The following is a 15,688-nucleotide window of genomic DNA, read 5'->3' as shown; positions in this document are numbered from 1 at the left end:
CGCTAAGTTTTTCTGTGAGACATATTGCTGATAATTACAGCAGTAGTTGCATGTTACTCTTAAACACTCCCAGGGGGCAGCCCAGTTTCATAAATAAGAAGATGGCCCAACCTATGCTTTAAGAATAGTTGGCTCATGTTATGGGATCATACTTATATGCTGATTGTCTTTTCCCAAAGAATGCAATTAAAGTTATTTGCATGATGCAGTGAATGTTTCTTAAATTCAACAAACAATAATTCTCTTGTGAATATTCTTTCTGGGAGATAGGATAAAAAACGTTGAAGAAGGTTTCAATCTGTGTAAGGAATGTTTCTCCTGCAGACATTTTTCCTCCCTAGGAAAATAGGGTCAAAGGCTCTATTATTTGAATCCGCAACGTGACACGAATTTTAAAACTACTTTGACTTAGTCAATAGAACCAATCCTATTTCTGATTTATTAAATATGTATCCATCCCTAAGTAACAGAATGTAGTAGATCTCATTGTTCATTAGATCACATTTTCTCTTCCCGAATCCCGGAAATGTTTAACCAGTCAAGTTAAATTCTTCCTTCTAATGTAACAGGAAAAGGGACCAATAAGAAGCTGGCTATGTCTCAATGAACAGTAGGTGGAAGGCAGCAGGACACTGAACATGCTTGACTCCAGACACACGCTGAGGCTGCTGTGTTTGATGTTATATCTGTCCTGACACAATGATACCCTGAGACACAACCTGACTCCTCAAAATCTGCACAAGATATAAAAGTGGGGAACCTGAACCATAGTAGAACTTGAGCATTGGATCTTCCATAAGATATAGTCATCCAAGTAGGCCCTGACCCATAAGAGACTTCTGTCCTGGGTAAAGAGATGGGCTGGGCAATTTATACAATTTCTTTTTTGTTTATACATCCAAAAATGAGATTTTCTTTTTCTTTTCATGCCACTTCATTTCAAAGATTTTTCAACTTAATGTAGCCATGCCAAATAAGGCAAGAGAAACAAGCTATAAATCATTAGTGAGCCTACAGAACTTATTCCATGCTAAATGGTCAGCTATACTATTCACACGAATACACACATGTGCATATACAAGTCACTATACCTACATACTCACTCCTGTTAATTGGAAATGATCTATGTATATTTAGTTATAGAGCCTGTTGAGATCCTTTTACAAAAATTTATCTTTATAATAGCTTTATATTTCTTTATTCCAGCATCATATTAGGCTAGGTTTCATAATATTCTACATTTTGCTTATTTTTATTCATCTTAATATTATATTAAATAAAAATATTTCTAACTCATTTTTATTTATTTTTTCATAGATCAATGTTCATTTTCTTTGACACTTTGAAGACATTTTGTAACTATTTAAATTCTACACCATCTTATTTGCCACTAAAAAATTTATGTAACACACTTAAGTTCAGGAAATTATTTAGCCAATTATAAACACTGACTAGTTTGGGAATTGAAATGTTACTGTTATTACCCATTAATATTTTTTCAATCCTCATTTTTTTCTGGAATAAGAGAAATGCAAATGTGAGGTAAATGACCTAAATGACCAAGACTGTATTTTAATCTAGACACGAGGGAAATTTCTAGACATGAAGTCCAGACCATGTGTTACTCTTTTGCCTAAGCCATCTGTCCTGTAGATATAAGTATTTTATTATCAAATTTAAATTATTAGCTGATGTCATAATTTTTGTTACTGGAGCATCTTGGTTCATTTAATCAGCATGCCTTTCCTTCCTTCCTTCCTTTCTTCCCTCCTTCCTTCCTTCCTTCCTTCTACATTTATTGAGAATCTACTTCCAGGCCTTTTAAGACTTAGGAAATACAACTAGAGTCCCTGCTTTCCTAACACTTGTGTCTAGTATCTAGGAAAGAACCACAAAGCCCTATAGAAAATATTTTCCAAAGTAAGGATTCTTTTCCTACATTTCTTCTGATTAAAAATATTTATAATTAGCTCATCTTTACCTTTCCTCACTGAGGGGAGGAGTCATTTTTGTTTCCAAAGTTTCTGGAGTCTAAGAGCATTCATGCTCCTAAAAACATTAATAAACATCAAGAGCAAATTGAGCTTATTAGTCACAAAGTCTGATTTCACAGCAATTCTCCTGCATAGAATTCATGATCTCCCCACATAAATGGACTGGAATCCTCAAAAGCAAAGAGTAACTCAGGTCCAGACTCCAAAGCAAGTGAATATAGTATGAAAATTGCCAATTAAAGAATAATTCAATAAAATAGTCTTTATCAGTGTGGCATAGCTTCTGGCAAGAAGATTGGAAAGCTTAGTCTGATATGTGCTAGGAGGATAAGGATTATATTTTTGGAATAATGGCTGTTGAGCAAATTTATCAAATTACAGATCACAAAGTCTTATATAATCAAATAGTGGTTGGAATTCACATCCAATCCATATTGGATATAGAGTAAACACTACCTACATCCAATATGATAAAGATTTTTGGGTTTCCCTCCCTAAAAGTTTTGTGTTTTTTTTTTCCCCTAGAAACTTCTGCTACTTGGTTTATTATGAGCCAGACTGTGACAAGCATTGAATATAAAGTTCTGAACCCTAATTTCAATAAATACCATTTCAGTGACAGAGGGAATAAAAAGCAAGTAATTAGGGTATATAGGCAAAATAATTGCATGCTATTAAAAGCTCTCTGAGAAAAAAAAATAAGAGAAGTAAAATAGAATAGTTGAAAGGAGATTTATTCTAGGAAGGGTGGTCAGGAAAAGTACCTCTGAGAAGGTGCCATTTAAAATAAAAGAAGAGGCATTAGTCCTTTGAAGGGTGAGGGAAAGAGCCTTCCAGAGACAAGGAATGCCATGTGCAAAAGCCCTGAAGAGAGCAGAACCAAAACTTGGTGCATGTGAGGATCGGAAAAAAACAAAAACAAACCAGTGTGGCTGAGGTCATGAAAGAAAGTGCCAGACTGAAGAAAAGACAGGAGCAGACCACAAAAGGCATGGACTCACTTAAAGTGGGGGATTTACATTTTAAGAAGTCCACTGAATTGTCGCGTGGAGACTCTGGGACCAGGGAAGCCCTTAGTCCAGTTAGAAGACTACTGTATTCACTGTGACAGGAGAGCCTGGTGGACTGAACTAAGGTGGTAATGGGGAGATGCAGAGAAAGGTAGGTTTGAGATTTATTACGAAGATTGGATTAACATAACAGAGCTGGCTGATGGGTTAGATGTTTAGACGTGGGGCAGGGAACAGTGAGGGAAAGCAAGGAATAAAAAAAAACTCTTAGCTCAAGTGGGTGGCATTGCCATTTACTATTTGATGAAGATTGCCATGAGAATCAAGTTCAGTATTTGACATAATTTCTGATACTCATAAATCATCAATATAGATACGTAAATTAGGCAGCTGGATAAGCGAGTCTGAGGCTCAGAGAAAATAAATTCAGGAATCATCAGTTTAAAGATGAGATACCTGGCCAGGCACGGTGGCTCACGCCTGTAATCCCAGCACTTTGGGAGGCCAAGACGGGCAGATAGCCTGAGCTCAGGAGTTCGCGACCAGCCTGGGCAACATGGTGAAATCCCGTATCTACTGAAATACAAAAAATTAGCTGGGCATGGCTGCATGTGCCTGTAGTCCCAGCTACTCAGGAGGCTGAAGCAGGAGAATTGCTTGAACCTGAGAGGCGGAGGTTGCAGTGAGCCAAGATCACGCCACTGCACTCCAGCCTGGGTGACAGAGTGAGACTCCATTAAAAAAAGAAAAAGAAAAAAGAGAGATACCTAGAACGGGGATAGATCACCTACATAATATAAAATGAAGAAAAGAGACCACAGCAATCGTTAGGTCAGAGCCTGAAGGAACCCCAATATTTTCCTAGGAGTACAAGGAGTAGCACTGAAGAAATCAAGAGAGCAGTGTGTCAGACAGGAAGTCGTGGTCAACTGCATCAGATGCTGCTGAGAGGTTACATAAGGCGAGGAAAGAAATGTTTCCATTGAATTTGACAAAGCAGCAGTCACCAGTGACCACAGAAGTTTCGGTGAGTGGCCTGGGCAGAAGCCAGAATATACTGGGTAAAGGACAGAAGAGAGTGACAACTACTATAGCCAATGTTTTTGAAAAGTTTTGCTATAAAAAGGGAGGAGGAATGAAGTTGTAGTTGGAAGAACAAGAAAGGTTCTTTTGAGGTAGTACTAGAGCCTGTATGTGTTCTGACAGGAATGTTCCAGTTAAGAGGGAGGGATTACTGTTGTGGGAGAGGGAGGAGATCATGGTAAGGACTAAGCTCCTGAGAAGGTCAGAGCAAAAGTGAAAGAGCTGGTTATGATAGGCTGGAGGGTGTCTTTTTCATTTAAACAACAGAAAAGAATACATTGGGGTAAAAGTAGATAATAGGTTTTGGGATCAGATGGTGGGAAGATGGGGAGTTTGATTCTAAAGGCTTCCTTTTCTAAATAAAATCTGGTATGATATCATAGCTAAGAGTAAGAAACTAAAAAGTGTGGGGAAGGCATGACAGGAGGGAAGGTACGAAACATTCAAAGGAGACATTCTAGAGAACCCATTAAAGAAACACAGTAGCATTCCTACTGCCAGTGTGAAGTTTACATCATAAATTTAAAATAAAACTGATCAGCTCAGTAGTGCCATCATGGCTAACATAAAAATAATTATATGAATGTGACAGAGAATTGTCCTTAACTTTTGTCACCCCAATGTTCTCCATGGTGGAACTGGATGACCTGACGGGCTGCACTGGTGTCATCTTTCTCAGTTTTTTATTATTATAGTATTATTATTATTTTTTTTTTTAAGAAAGAGTCTTGCTCTTTTGCCCAGGCCAGGCTGAAGTGCAGTGGCTCGACCAACTCACTGCAACCTCTGCCTCCCCGTAACCTCCACCTCCCGGGTTCAAGCAATTCTGGTGCCCCAGCCACTGAGCAGCTGAGATTACAAGGGTGTGCCACCATGCCCAGCTACTTTTTGTATTTTTTAGTAGAGACAGAGATGTGTCATGTTTGGCAGGCTGGTCTCGAAATCCTGGCCTCAAGTGATCCACCGCCTTGGCCTCCCAAAGTGCTGGGATTACAGGCATGAGCCATTCACAATTTTATTCTTAATAAGCTCAAAGAGGAAAACTTTTTCAAAGAGAGAGGAAACCCGTTCTTGTGTGAAGGATAGTGCATAGCTAGTTTCCTCAACCAGATATTCCAAGTACCTTCTCCAGATTCGTTTGTAGACTCCAACAGAGTCAAGCCTAGCGGCAACAATAACACAAATGGAAATACAAAATTGTACATGAGCTCATTAAGAGAATCACTAAGTCCACAGAATGTAAGTTTGAGAGGTCTTTAAATATCACCAATTTCAACACCTTCATCTTACAGAAGGGAAACTTTACAGAAGGGACTGCTCTACTAATTCAGTGTAGATAACAAACATGAAAACCAGCACTGGACCTGGCTTATGGGAAATAATAAATTCTATTTTTCTGTCCCTTGTTCCTTCCCAGTGTCCTTACTATGTGGTGAGAGAATTAGTCAATGGAAATATATTAATGCTGTAGTCTTGTGACTGGCTCTGTGTGATTATGGCTCAATGGATATTTAGGAATTAGTACTAATAGTAAAGCATGACAAAATGAGTGATTAGTCATGCTGCAGTCTTGACCTAAATAGCAAATTAGGCACAGAGCTGAGATTAAAACTCTGACACCTGTGCTTTGCAGTGCTAACGCTGTCTCCCTCAATTGTGTGAGATTGCTGTTTACCGGCCCTGAGGGAATGGGCCTCATCGTAAAAGGGCAAGTATTTATGAAAACATCCTCTAAACAACCAAATAGAAAGGGCAGGAAGAAGGCCTGGATTCTCTCCCCTCTGGTAATTTTAACACAGTACAGTTTACAGATGCTTGTGGCTAACAGCTGTCCCGCTCTGTCAGTGCACAGTGCTCTGAATGTCTTGGCTTGTAGTTCAACATCCCCCATTCCAGCTTTTTGGTGAAAAAGGACAAGATGATCTTTCAAAGAACAGAAAGAGAAAAGCAGATAGTTTTTAAAATGTACTCAATGAAAAGTAATGATTTAGAACAAAAAAATGAACAACTACATGAAAAAATCAGAAGAAAAAGGAAACAGATGTATTGTGGTGAGAGTTTTCCGTGAGTTTTGGCTCAAGTCTCAAATGAGTTTTTCTAAGCTGACTTTCCATATCTAGCCTCTCAAAACATTTTATGACATAACATTGTTTGGAAGAGTTTATGATACAAGGAAAGAAGCCCAAATTAAATGTCAAATTGTATCAGAGACTGAAATGAAAAGAAGTCACTTGATAATTCAAAGGAGCAAAAAAGGAAAAAGGATATTTTTAGCAAGGTATCCTATTGTTCTGAAATTTAAGAAGTTAGTAAGAGAACAAAGAGCAAAGAAGTGAATATTAGTTTCATGCATACTCTCTAAAAAAACTTTTCCAAAACCTTCCATTTCCATCTGCAGTACTTGTAGCAGAAGCTTCAGGGGTTGCTGGACTCTGAAAGCTCATATACCTTGCCTGTATAGCGAGTACCTGGCCTCAGAGAAGCAATGCGGCCCACCACCAGTGGTAAGAAAACTCATGAAAACAAAAAATGAAGTGAAGCCTTGAGAGCTGAGATGAACAAAGAAATTAAGCAGAGGAAAAAGAAGTGAAGTTCAAATCAGAGTCAAATTAATGAACAAGATGGTGAATATCTAAGACAGAAAGACTACCAATGTGGTAGTATAGCCCTTACAATCATAGCCTAGAGTCAGACTTTCAGAAATACAACCTCTCCTCTTACACTTGCTACCTGCATGGCCTCAGGCAAGTTACTCCACTCTTAACTTTTTGTTTCTTCATTTGTGTAATGACCTCATAAAATCATCCTGAGAATTAATTAAGACAGTCTATGTAATTAGTAAAGTGCTTAGAACAAATAGTGACTGCATATACATTAAGTGCTCAAAAACTGCAGCTCTTCATTACTATTTATTACTCAACACATTTATTGATGCCTTCAATGGGCCAGACACTGCAGCAGACACTGAGAATATAGTCCTAAGTAGGACACCTTTCCTGAACAAGCTCTGCAAGCCTACTCCTTTGTAGGGCTATCTGGGCTAACTGTGATGCAGAATCGACCTGGTTCAATCATCCCTAAATGTTTTCATTTCCATGTGGAATTACTGCTCTCAATGAATTCTTATATGTGTGTTTTAAAAATGACCACACTCAACCTTCACGATTCACTTAGATGATTACATCTGTCTCTAAAACTAGATTCTAAACTTGATGGGAGGAGCCCTGCCATTCCTCTGAACATCAGCACAGGGCCTAACACAGAGGTAGCAAATATAAACATAAACGAATACCCTACTTTATGTTTTTGAGACAGGGTCTCGCTCTATCACCCAGGCTGGAGTACAGTGGCAGAATCAGTCATGGCTCACCACAGCCTCGAACTCCTGTGCTGAAGTGATCCTCCTGCTTCAACCTCCCAAGCAGCTGGGACTACAGGTATTTGTGCCACCATGCCCAGCTAAATTTTTCTTTGTCTTCTTTTTGTAGAGACAGGGTCTCCCTATGTTGCCTAAGGCTGGTCTTGAACTCCTGACCTCAAGCAATCTTCCTGCTTCCACCTCCCAAAACTGATATTACAGGCTTAAGTCACCACACCCAGCCTAAATTGACTTTCCTTAAGTATTTTTGGATATTAAAATTTTTAGACTCTGTTCCCTCCTACTACTCTTGTCCTGACCCCTCCTTGAAATCTCTTACTCTTCTATGTGGCCAACACATGTGTCTGGAATCTTCCAATAATCCTGGGAGATGTAATCACTCCACTTTAAAGAGAAGACTGTGGCTCAGCACAGTTAAAATTGCCCATGTGGCAGACCTGAGATTCTAATCCTGGATTGCCTGGCGCCAAATGTCTCACTCTACCACTACAGCACTGTACCTCCCCTTCCAAACAAACATAGAAGACTGGGAAGAGGAAATATCTTCAGGACAGGATATATGAAACTAAATGTCACAGTATGCTACTTCATGTAAAATTGATTTAAAAAATAATAATGCCAGTCTTTACACATAAAGTAATGTGAATTCTCTATTATATTTTGAGGATTTCTTTCCCTATTTGCAGTTATGTGGAATATATTTTGAAGGGTGTTCCCTCTTTTCAGGGATGGGGATAGTTATCTAGGAGCCTATTGTGAATAAAGGACATATGTTGAAGAATTGAACAGGCATCAAAAAATGCCTGTTTGATTGCATCAAAAAATGTGATCCGCCAATCAATTAATGTAAAATGAAAAATATAATACAGATCAAACCCTGTATGTTGAATCTTCTCCACATAAAATTTTAATTAAACCATTAAAATATGTATGTGTAGGAGGAATTGTATTTTTAAATGTTATGATTCATTTTTTAGAAGCCTAAGGTAGAATTCCCTTTGAACATGCTGTGCACATTAATGGCAAGAAGCAAACGCAGCATCAAGGTTGAGAGTTTCTTAAAGAATGTTCAATTTGCTGACACTCAGAGAAGTGGGCACTGCCATCCTCTGCTGTGGCTGCTGTCATTTCTCAGAAACGTATGCTGTATGTATTTAAGTCAAACTGCCTCTACCTCTTATGAAATAAGATCTCTGTACACCAAAGAGCCCTCTGGAAACCTACTAATTCCATCTTATTTGGGCTGCCTGGCTGGTGGAGAAAGTCCCCCACGGGCCAGGACTCACTACTAAGCTGTCTTCTGGGAGTATTTCGAAAACCATTTTAGGGAGCTCACTTTACTTTGATGCATAGTGAGGTAAACCTTTGGAAAAGCAATTTGGCGATTGTGTATGTGTCGATAACTTAACAATTATTCATGTGCTTTCATTCAATAATCTTCCCCCCAAGACTCAATGCTGAGGCAAATTACATGAAATTGCCATTCTGGATGTCCCTCTAGGACCTTGAATAGAACCTGTCCAAACTCTTGATTCTTACCCCAATCAACTTCTGTTGCAATCATCTTCATCTCAGAAAATGACTATTCCTCCATTCTGCCAGTTACTTAGGCTCCAACCTGTAGTGTCTTTCTTGGCTCCCCTTCTTCTTCCATACTACATGTCAAATGCATCAGAGAATACTGTTTATTCCACCTTCGAAACATGTTGAGGATCAAATCACTTCTCACCATGCTCATTGCCACCTTCCTGGCACAGGTCATTATCCTCTGTTTCCTGAATTACTGTTGAGTTCCTAATTGCTCTACTTGCTCCCATACTTGCTCACATACAGTCAGAATAAACCTTTTAAGACACATCGATCACATATACTTCCTCACTCAAAAATCTCCAAAGTTTTCTCCTCTCACTCAGAATAAAATGCAAAACGCTCACACCTTTGACAGCAAGGCCACATATGACTTGCTCCCCATCTTTCTGATCTCATTTTCTTCACTCAGGTTCTACTTTCATCTCCATCTTTAATGGTCTTAATGAATTCTTTGCTGTTTTTCTGCACATCAAATACAATCTTGCCTCAGATTGTACTTGTACTCATGGTTCCCTTTTCCTGGTAAAACCAGTCCCCCAAATAGCCACAGAGAATCCTTATTTCTTTCAATATTCTGTTCAAGTCACCTCATAAAGCAGCTGACCCTGACAGAAAATACCTGACGTGACATAGGTAACCCTTCCATACTCTGTTGCCTTTTTCTTCATAGCAGATGTCATTATCTGACATAATCTAAAGCTTTTTAGAAATTTCTGTTTTTTCAATTCCAGAATGTAAACTCCATGAGAGCAAGAACCTTATCTGTTTTGTTTCGATTGGATGCCCAGTGCCTGTAACACCAATGCGTAACAGGTGCTCAATAAATATTGTTGGATGAAGAAATGAAATACAGAGATGTTTTTATCTACAACAGTATTATATATTTGGAGGATGGCATAGCAAGAGCTCGTTGCTCTCCCCAAATACCACTTGCCAGTTGTTCAAGAAGTGCCACTGGAAAAAAGAGTAGCAGGGTCACTGGAAAATCATTAGCACAAAACTGGAAACATATTAGTGTTCCCTCAAAAAGTGAACTTTTGACTTCTTAAAAATATCATGAACTGGGCTTGAATTCTCTGGAAGTGTAGCTAGAGGGAAACCAACATGTCATAGATAATCATTTTTTTCCGAACCATTTAAGTTGCAGAAAGAATGTCTCATCACTGCTAAATTCTTCAATGTACATACCCCCCCCCCCCCCACAGACATTCTTCTACGAAACTGCAATATAAATATCCAAGTCAGGAATTCACCATTGATAAAATGTACCATCCAATCTACAGATTTCACTGAATTTTTGACCAGTGTTTATTTTTCCTTTCTGGTCTAGGAGCCAATCTGGGATATTTATTGTATGTAATTGTCATGTCTCTTAAATCTCTTCAATTTGGATCAGTTCTTCTGTTTTTCTCTGTCTCTCATAAGTTTTAAGAGTTTTAAAGAGCATAAACTTTTCATGTTGAAGGGTGCCTCTCACCCTGGGTTTATCCATTGTTTCCTTATGTCTAGACCATGCCATGTATTGTCCTTTTCAGGAACATGACAGAAATGACACAGTGATCCCAGTGCATTTCATCAAGAGGTACATGATAGGACCCATTCCACAACTGGTGATGTTCACCATGATCACCTGCTCAACTTGGTGTCTCCCAGGCTCCTCTTCAATACATTCACCATTTATTGAATTAATAAGTATTTTTCAGAAGATACTTCAAGACTAGGCTAATATCCCGCTTCACGTCAAACACCTACCCATCCGCCTTAGTATCCATTGATGACTCTTGCCTAAATCAAACAACACTCTTGTCAAATGGTGACTTTCTATATCCATTAATCCTTATCAGTAGGTATTTCTACTATAAGGAAGAGCTGTTCCTCCCTATTTATTTATTTACTCCATCATTTATCTGTATTAACATTAGCACGGATTCATGCTTTATTCAATAAGTTGTAATCAATTACTAGGATCATTTATTTTGATGTTCAGACTGTCCCAGATTTGGCCAGCGGGAGCCCTTTCCAGCTGGCTCTTGTGTCCTTTTGACATACTCCCATCATGCTTGGAACATTTCCTCACAAGAGGTTAAAGGCTCACTCTGTACTTTCCCAGTGCCAGCCCCAGAATCAGCCCTGCTTCCTTTTCATGGAGGATGCTATTTAGAAACCAAGATCTTTTGGTCACTTGATGTGTCTTTTGCTTTTGGCCTCTGAATGGAGAGAGTTATGGTATACACATGTGCACACACGTAAATATATATACATATAGTTTTTGAGAAATGATTTCATACTCAATGTTAATCCACCCTAAAGCCTCAAGGTTATTTATAGCTCACTTTCTTTCCATATTTGTTAATTCCTTCTCCAACAGTAAGAAACCTGGCTCCTATTTTACTCAATGTTTTACTTATTAGTCCAAGAGCCCTGTAATTAAGCAATCTTTCAGCCATGCTGCTTCTTTGACCCTGTCATCTCTTTAGCACCTAACTTTTCCAAAGGAAAGAAGGGGTAAGGGATAGTCACACATTCTTCATGACATAGCTTCTCCAAGTCTTCCAGCTGGAGAAAAAACTGCTAAGCGATAAAGACGACTGGGGAAACACTGTGGGTTGCTAAAGGCAACTGCTCAGAACCTAGCCGGGGGTTTCTAGCAGTGGACTCCTCCCTCAGATCTCTGGTGGTTCAGGAACCAGCAGCCAGGTGTCCCCACTTTTGCCTCCTTGGCAGTAAGCGCTATAAAAAGCACTGTCCCAATTGCCTAGAAGCCTATTTTCTAAAGTGAATAAGCTAGGAACACATACAAATCCAGCACATCAAATGCCATAGAGACAAATTCTTCTAAGTAGTTCTTGTGCCTGCTTCTAATTTGGGTATAGCTGAGGCTCTTTGCCCTCCCTTAACAGCCACCAGCTGTTTGTACTGCTGCTGGAAAGAGAAGTTGTACTGGTGGACACTCATTAACGAAGAGCTGTAAACGTGTTAAAGTCCTGGGGAAAAGGCAGACTTCCATTTTTTTAAATTTAAATCCTGGGTTCTCTGAAAGAGCATCAGGTAGGAAACAAATGTGAATGATAGAGAACCATCACACAAATATTTTTAGAGACTATATGGCAGGCATCTCAAGCCAAGGGAAAGGATATCCACCACCCAAACGTCTAATTGGTAAGGAATTGTGCTGTACCACAGTTTTAAGAACATTACACTAGGGGGACTGTACTGTCCGCTCACTATTGTAATCTCTATGCATAGTTGGAGAGCACACTATAAACAATAACCCAAACAAACCTCCCTTGCCTGTTGGTGCTGCGAGTCCCCCGTTCCCAGTCATGATAATCAGAATAAACAATCCAGAAATGGCTCACCCAGTTTTTCTTCTTATACAGTGAGAAAACACCTATTCTGTAAGAAAACAAATGTTGCATGTTTGCTTCCAGGTGGGCAGTAGGAAGCCCCTTCTTATACTCATCTTAACAGAGTGGTTGTTAGACCAGCAGCATCAGTATCACCTGGGAACTTGTTAGAAAGCATATTTTAGGGCCCTACCCGAGATCTACTGAACCAGAAGCTTTGTGGCAGCACCCATCAGTCTGAGCTTTATCAAACTAAAGGTTTGATAGCCACTGTCCTAGGTATTCCAGAAGTAGCGTTGGAAGGACCTCGATACCAAACCACCTTACACTTTAGCCTTAGGATAGGTAATTAGGGAGCTCACGGCAGTACTTCCAGCAAACGGGAGGGTCGTTTACGAGACGCACATACATTTGCTAAATATAACACTCAGGAAGTTATTCCTGTACTCATAGGTCCAGGGGTCGCTTCCCCTTTATCCTCACCTGGATCAATTCGCCGATTGAGTTTGAATTTGAGACCCGGCAGGGGTCGCTGCTGCCCATAAAGAGAGACCAAGGGAACAGGGCAGGAGAATCCCAGGGGCTTTGACATCACACTAAGCTCCTCCTTGCACGCACACATTATACACACACACACAAACATACAGACAGACACACACACACACACGGACCGCGTACTCCGCTCTGCCCGCTCGCTCCCCGAGCCCGCCCCGCCCGCGGCAAGTGTGTGCCCAGGCGCAGCCACCAGCGAGGCCAGGAGCGCAGCGCCCACAGCCCGAGGGAACCTGCGCACGGCAGCAGCTGCTGTAGCCGGATCCGCGCGCCTCCGCGCTCAGTGGCGGCGGCCAGGACACCCGCGGCAGCACTCCGCACCGCAGCACCCCAGACTACGAGCAACCGTGACCGCCCCCGCCACCCTGCAAGTTCCTGGGCCCCCGGCCACCCTTATGAGAGAAAGCGAAGCCGGGCGAAGGAGCAGGACGCTCGGCAGCAGGACTCCTCTGCAAGCCCCGCGGGCCTTCTGTTCCCGCGTCCCCGGGCGCCCAAGAAGCAAAATGCAACTGCCGCGCTACGGCTGAGAGGGGAAGGGGCCAGCGCCATCCGCTCGCCCGGAATCCGGTCCCCGCGGCGGCTGCGCGTCCCGGCCGCGGCCCCTCGGGCCCGGGAGTGAGCAGCAGCAAGAGGAGAGGCGGCCGGCCCGGGGTTGGCCGGGGCTGGGGAGGAGGGACGGGGCGGAGGGAGGGCGCGGGGGCGGGGAGGGGGCCCCGGCGGATAAAGATGGCAATGTCTCTCATCCAAGCGTGCTGCAGTCTGGCTCTCTCAACATGGCTGCTTTCCTTTTGTTTCGTGCATCTGCTCTGCCTGGACTTTACAGTGGCCGAGAAGGAGGAATGGTACACCGCCTTCGTGAACATCACCTACGCGGAGCCCGCGCCGGACCCCGGGGCCGGGGCGGCGGGCGGCGGCGGCGCGGAGCTGCACACGGAGAAGACGGAGTGCGGACGCTACGGGGAGCACTCGCCTAAGCAGGACGCCCGCGGGGAGGTGGTCATGGCCAGCTCGGCCCACGACCGCCTGGCCTGCGACCCCAACACCAAGTTCCCCGCCCCGACACACGGCAAGAACTGGATAGCCCTCATCCCCAAGGGCAACTGCACGTACAGGGATAAGATCCGAAACGCATTCCTGCAGAACGCCTCCGCGGTGGTCATCTTCAATGTGGGCTCCAACACCAACGAGACCATCACCATGCCCCACGCGGGTGAGTGGCCCAGCTGGCGCGGGGGAGGGGAGCCGGCGGGGACGGAGGTGCCTAGAGGGATCCAGCGTCTGCCTCCAGACTCCTTCTGGGAAGTCCGTGCGGCGCGGAAACCGTGTCTAGGTTCCCTGGACCGATTAAGTTTTGCTCCGCGGCACTTGGGGGGCTTACAAAGAGGAGAAGATGAACTGTATTGGGGAGGGGAGAGGCTGCCAGAGAGCTTGGCATAGCGCCACTTGGACAAGGGTTCAACGTGGCGGGTAACTTTTCCTAGGGGGCCCTGGAAGGTGGGGTTTGGAGGGCAGGGCTCCTATACTGTTCTAGGTTAGTGACCGGCCAAGCACCTGTTTGGAACAAGCAGATCTGATAACACAGCACCGCTCTTGGGTCTGTGCATCAGGTATACCCTGATGCAGGCGTCCCTGTATAGCAAGAGAGGAGTAGGGTTACCTGCTGGCAGCTCACCACCGCGAACTTGCTCTTGAGGTTTCATCTCTTCGTGGGAGAGTTTCCCCTTCTGGGTTTACGCACTGCATTAACCATATTAAAAATACTATGCTCTGCCAGGCTGTCATCCAGAGAAACTGACAGGTGGCCACGATGGTAAATAACAATCCTTAACAAGCCAAGAAGAGTGTGATGGTCCTAAAGTTATAATTACTTTTCTAATTTTTGCATTATCCTTTGCCTGATTGGGAGGTTAAATATGCTGAAGGTTTTCTTTCTGGCTAGAATGTAAGGGATTTCAGACTAGAGAGAGTAAGCTTTTGTTAATGATCGCAGGTACCAGGACTAGAAATGCATTACTGTCCCAAAACTCAATACCGCATATGCCTGACATAAGCAATGTTTCCCTGTAGGAACACCCTCCCCCCAAAAAAGCCATCCCCAGACTTGTTAACATAAGTCCATAAGCCACTAGTTTTAGCAGGCTAGCCTCCTTATGTCAGGGCTTGCTACTTGCATTTGTGTGCCTGAGAAGTGGGCCCTCCTTCCCCAGAGGGGTTTCTGGGCCAAGACTGTGGCATCCAGTGCCTGGAAGGAGGGGAGAAAAATGACAGATGCATTTTCTGAGTGGAGTCTCCTAATCAAAACATTATTTTCTTTAAAGCCCGGATTTGAACAAATAGTTACGCTGCTGAAATGGAACACCAAGCTCTGGCTACATTTGCAGGGGTGTTCTCTTTGGGGACAAGTTTCCATTCCGAGAGCTCATGTCACCTATTAGTGAAATATTCAATTGGTTTGCTTCCAGTAATCAACACCAGCTGTTTTAGTCAGGGAAATTTGTCAACCTTAACACAAACAGGTGGGGAGAAGAAATGTTCCACCCTTCTAAAACACAGGCCAGAAAAATGCAGTGTGTTGATTAATGAAGAGGAGAGGCAGTTACTTAGAAAAGTTACAATACAGCACTTTAAGAATACTTGATATATTTTCTTGAACTCGACAGTTTTCTAAGGGAAAAGATTGTACTCTAACCTTGAGTCATAAGAGCACTACTGAAACTTTGATATTCAAGGATG

The 15,688-nt window shown here is 42.4% G+C and overlaps 1 protein-coding gene across 3 annotated transcripts in view; it reads left to right on the top strand.

The window, feature by feature from the left end:
• The first annotated feature begins 13,054 nt into the window (after positions 1-13,054).
• RNF150 (ring finger protein 150) overlaps positions 13,055-15,688 on the top strand; it is a 285,048-nt gene continuing 282,414 nt past the window's right edge. For 2 of the 3 annotated variants that reach the window (XR_004053457.1, XM_010355930.2), the window contains exon 1: positions 13,591-14,165. Coding sequence is in view for 2 of the 3 variants with exons in the window: in XM_010355930.2 (XP_010354232.1) it covers positions 13,682-14,165 (484 nt within the window). In the remaining variant the exon portion in view is untranslated. Of the gene's footprint in view, positions 14,166-15,688 lie in introns of all 3 variants that reach the window. The other variant, XM_010355929.2, reaches the window with a different exon arrangement.

Source organism: Rhinopithecus roxellana, chromosome 2, assembly GCF_007565055.1.
Source record: "Rhinopithecus roxellana isolate Shanxi Qingling chromosome 2, ASM756505v1, whole genome shotgun sequence".
In the NCBI taxonomy this organism is placed as follows: domain Eukaryota; kingdom Metazoa; phylum Chordata; class Mammalia; order Primates; family Cercopithecidae; genus Rhinopithecus; species Rhinopithecus roxellana.
Note: the sequence above shows the minus strand (reverse complement) of the source record. Positions and strands in the feature narration are given on the sequence as shown.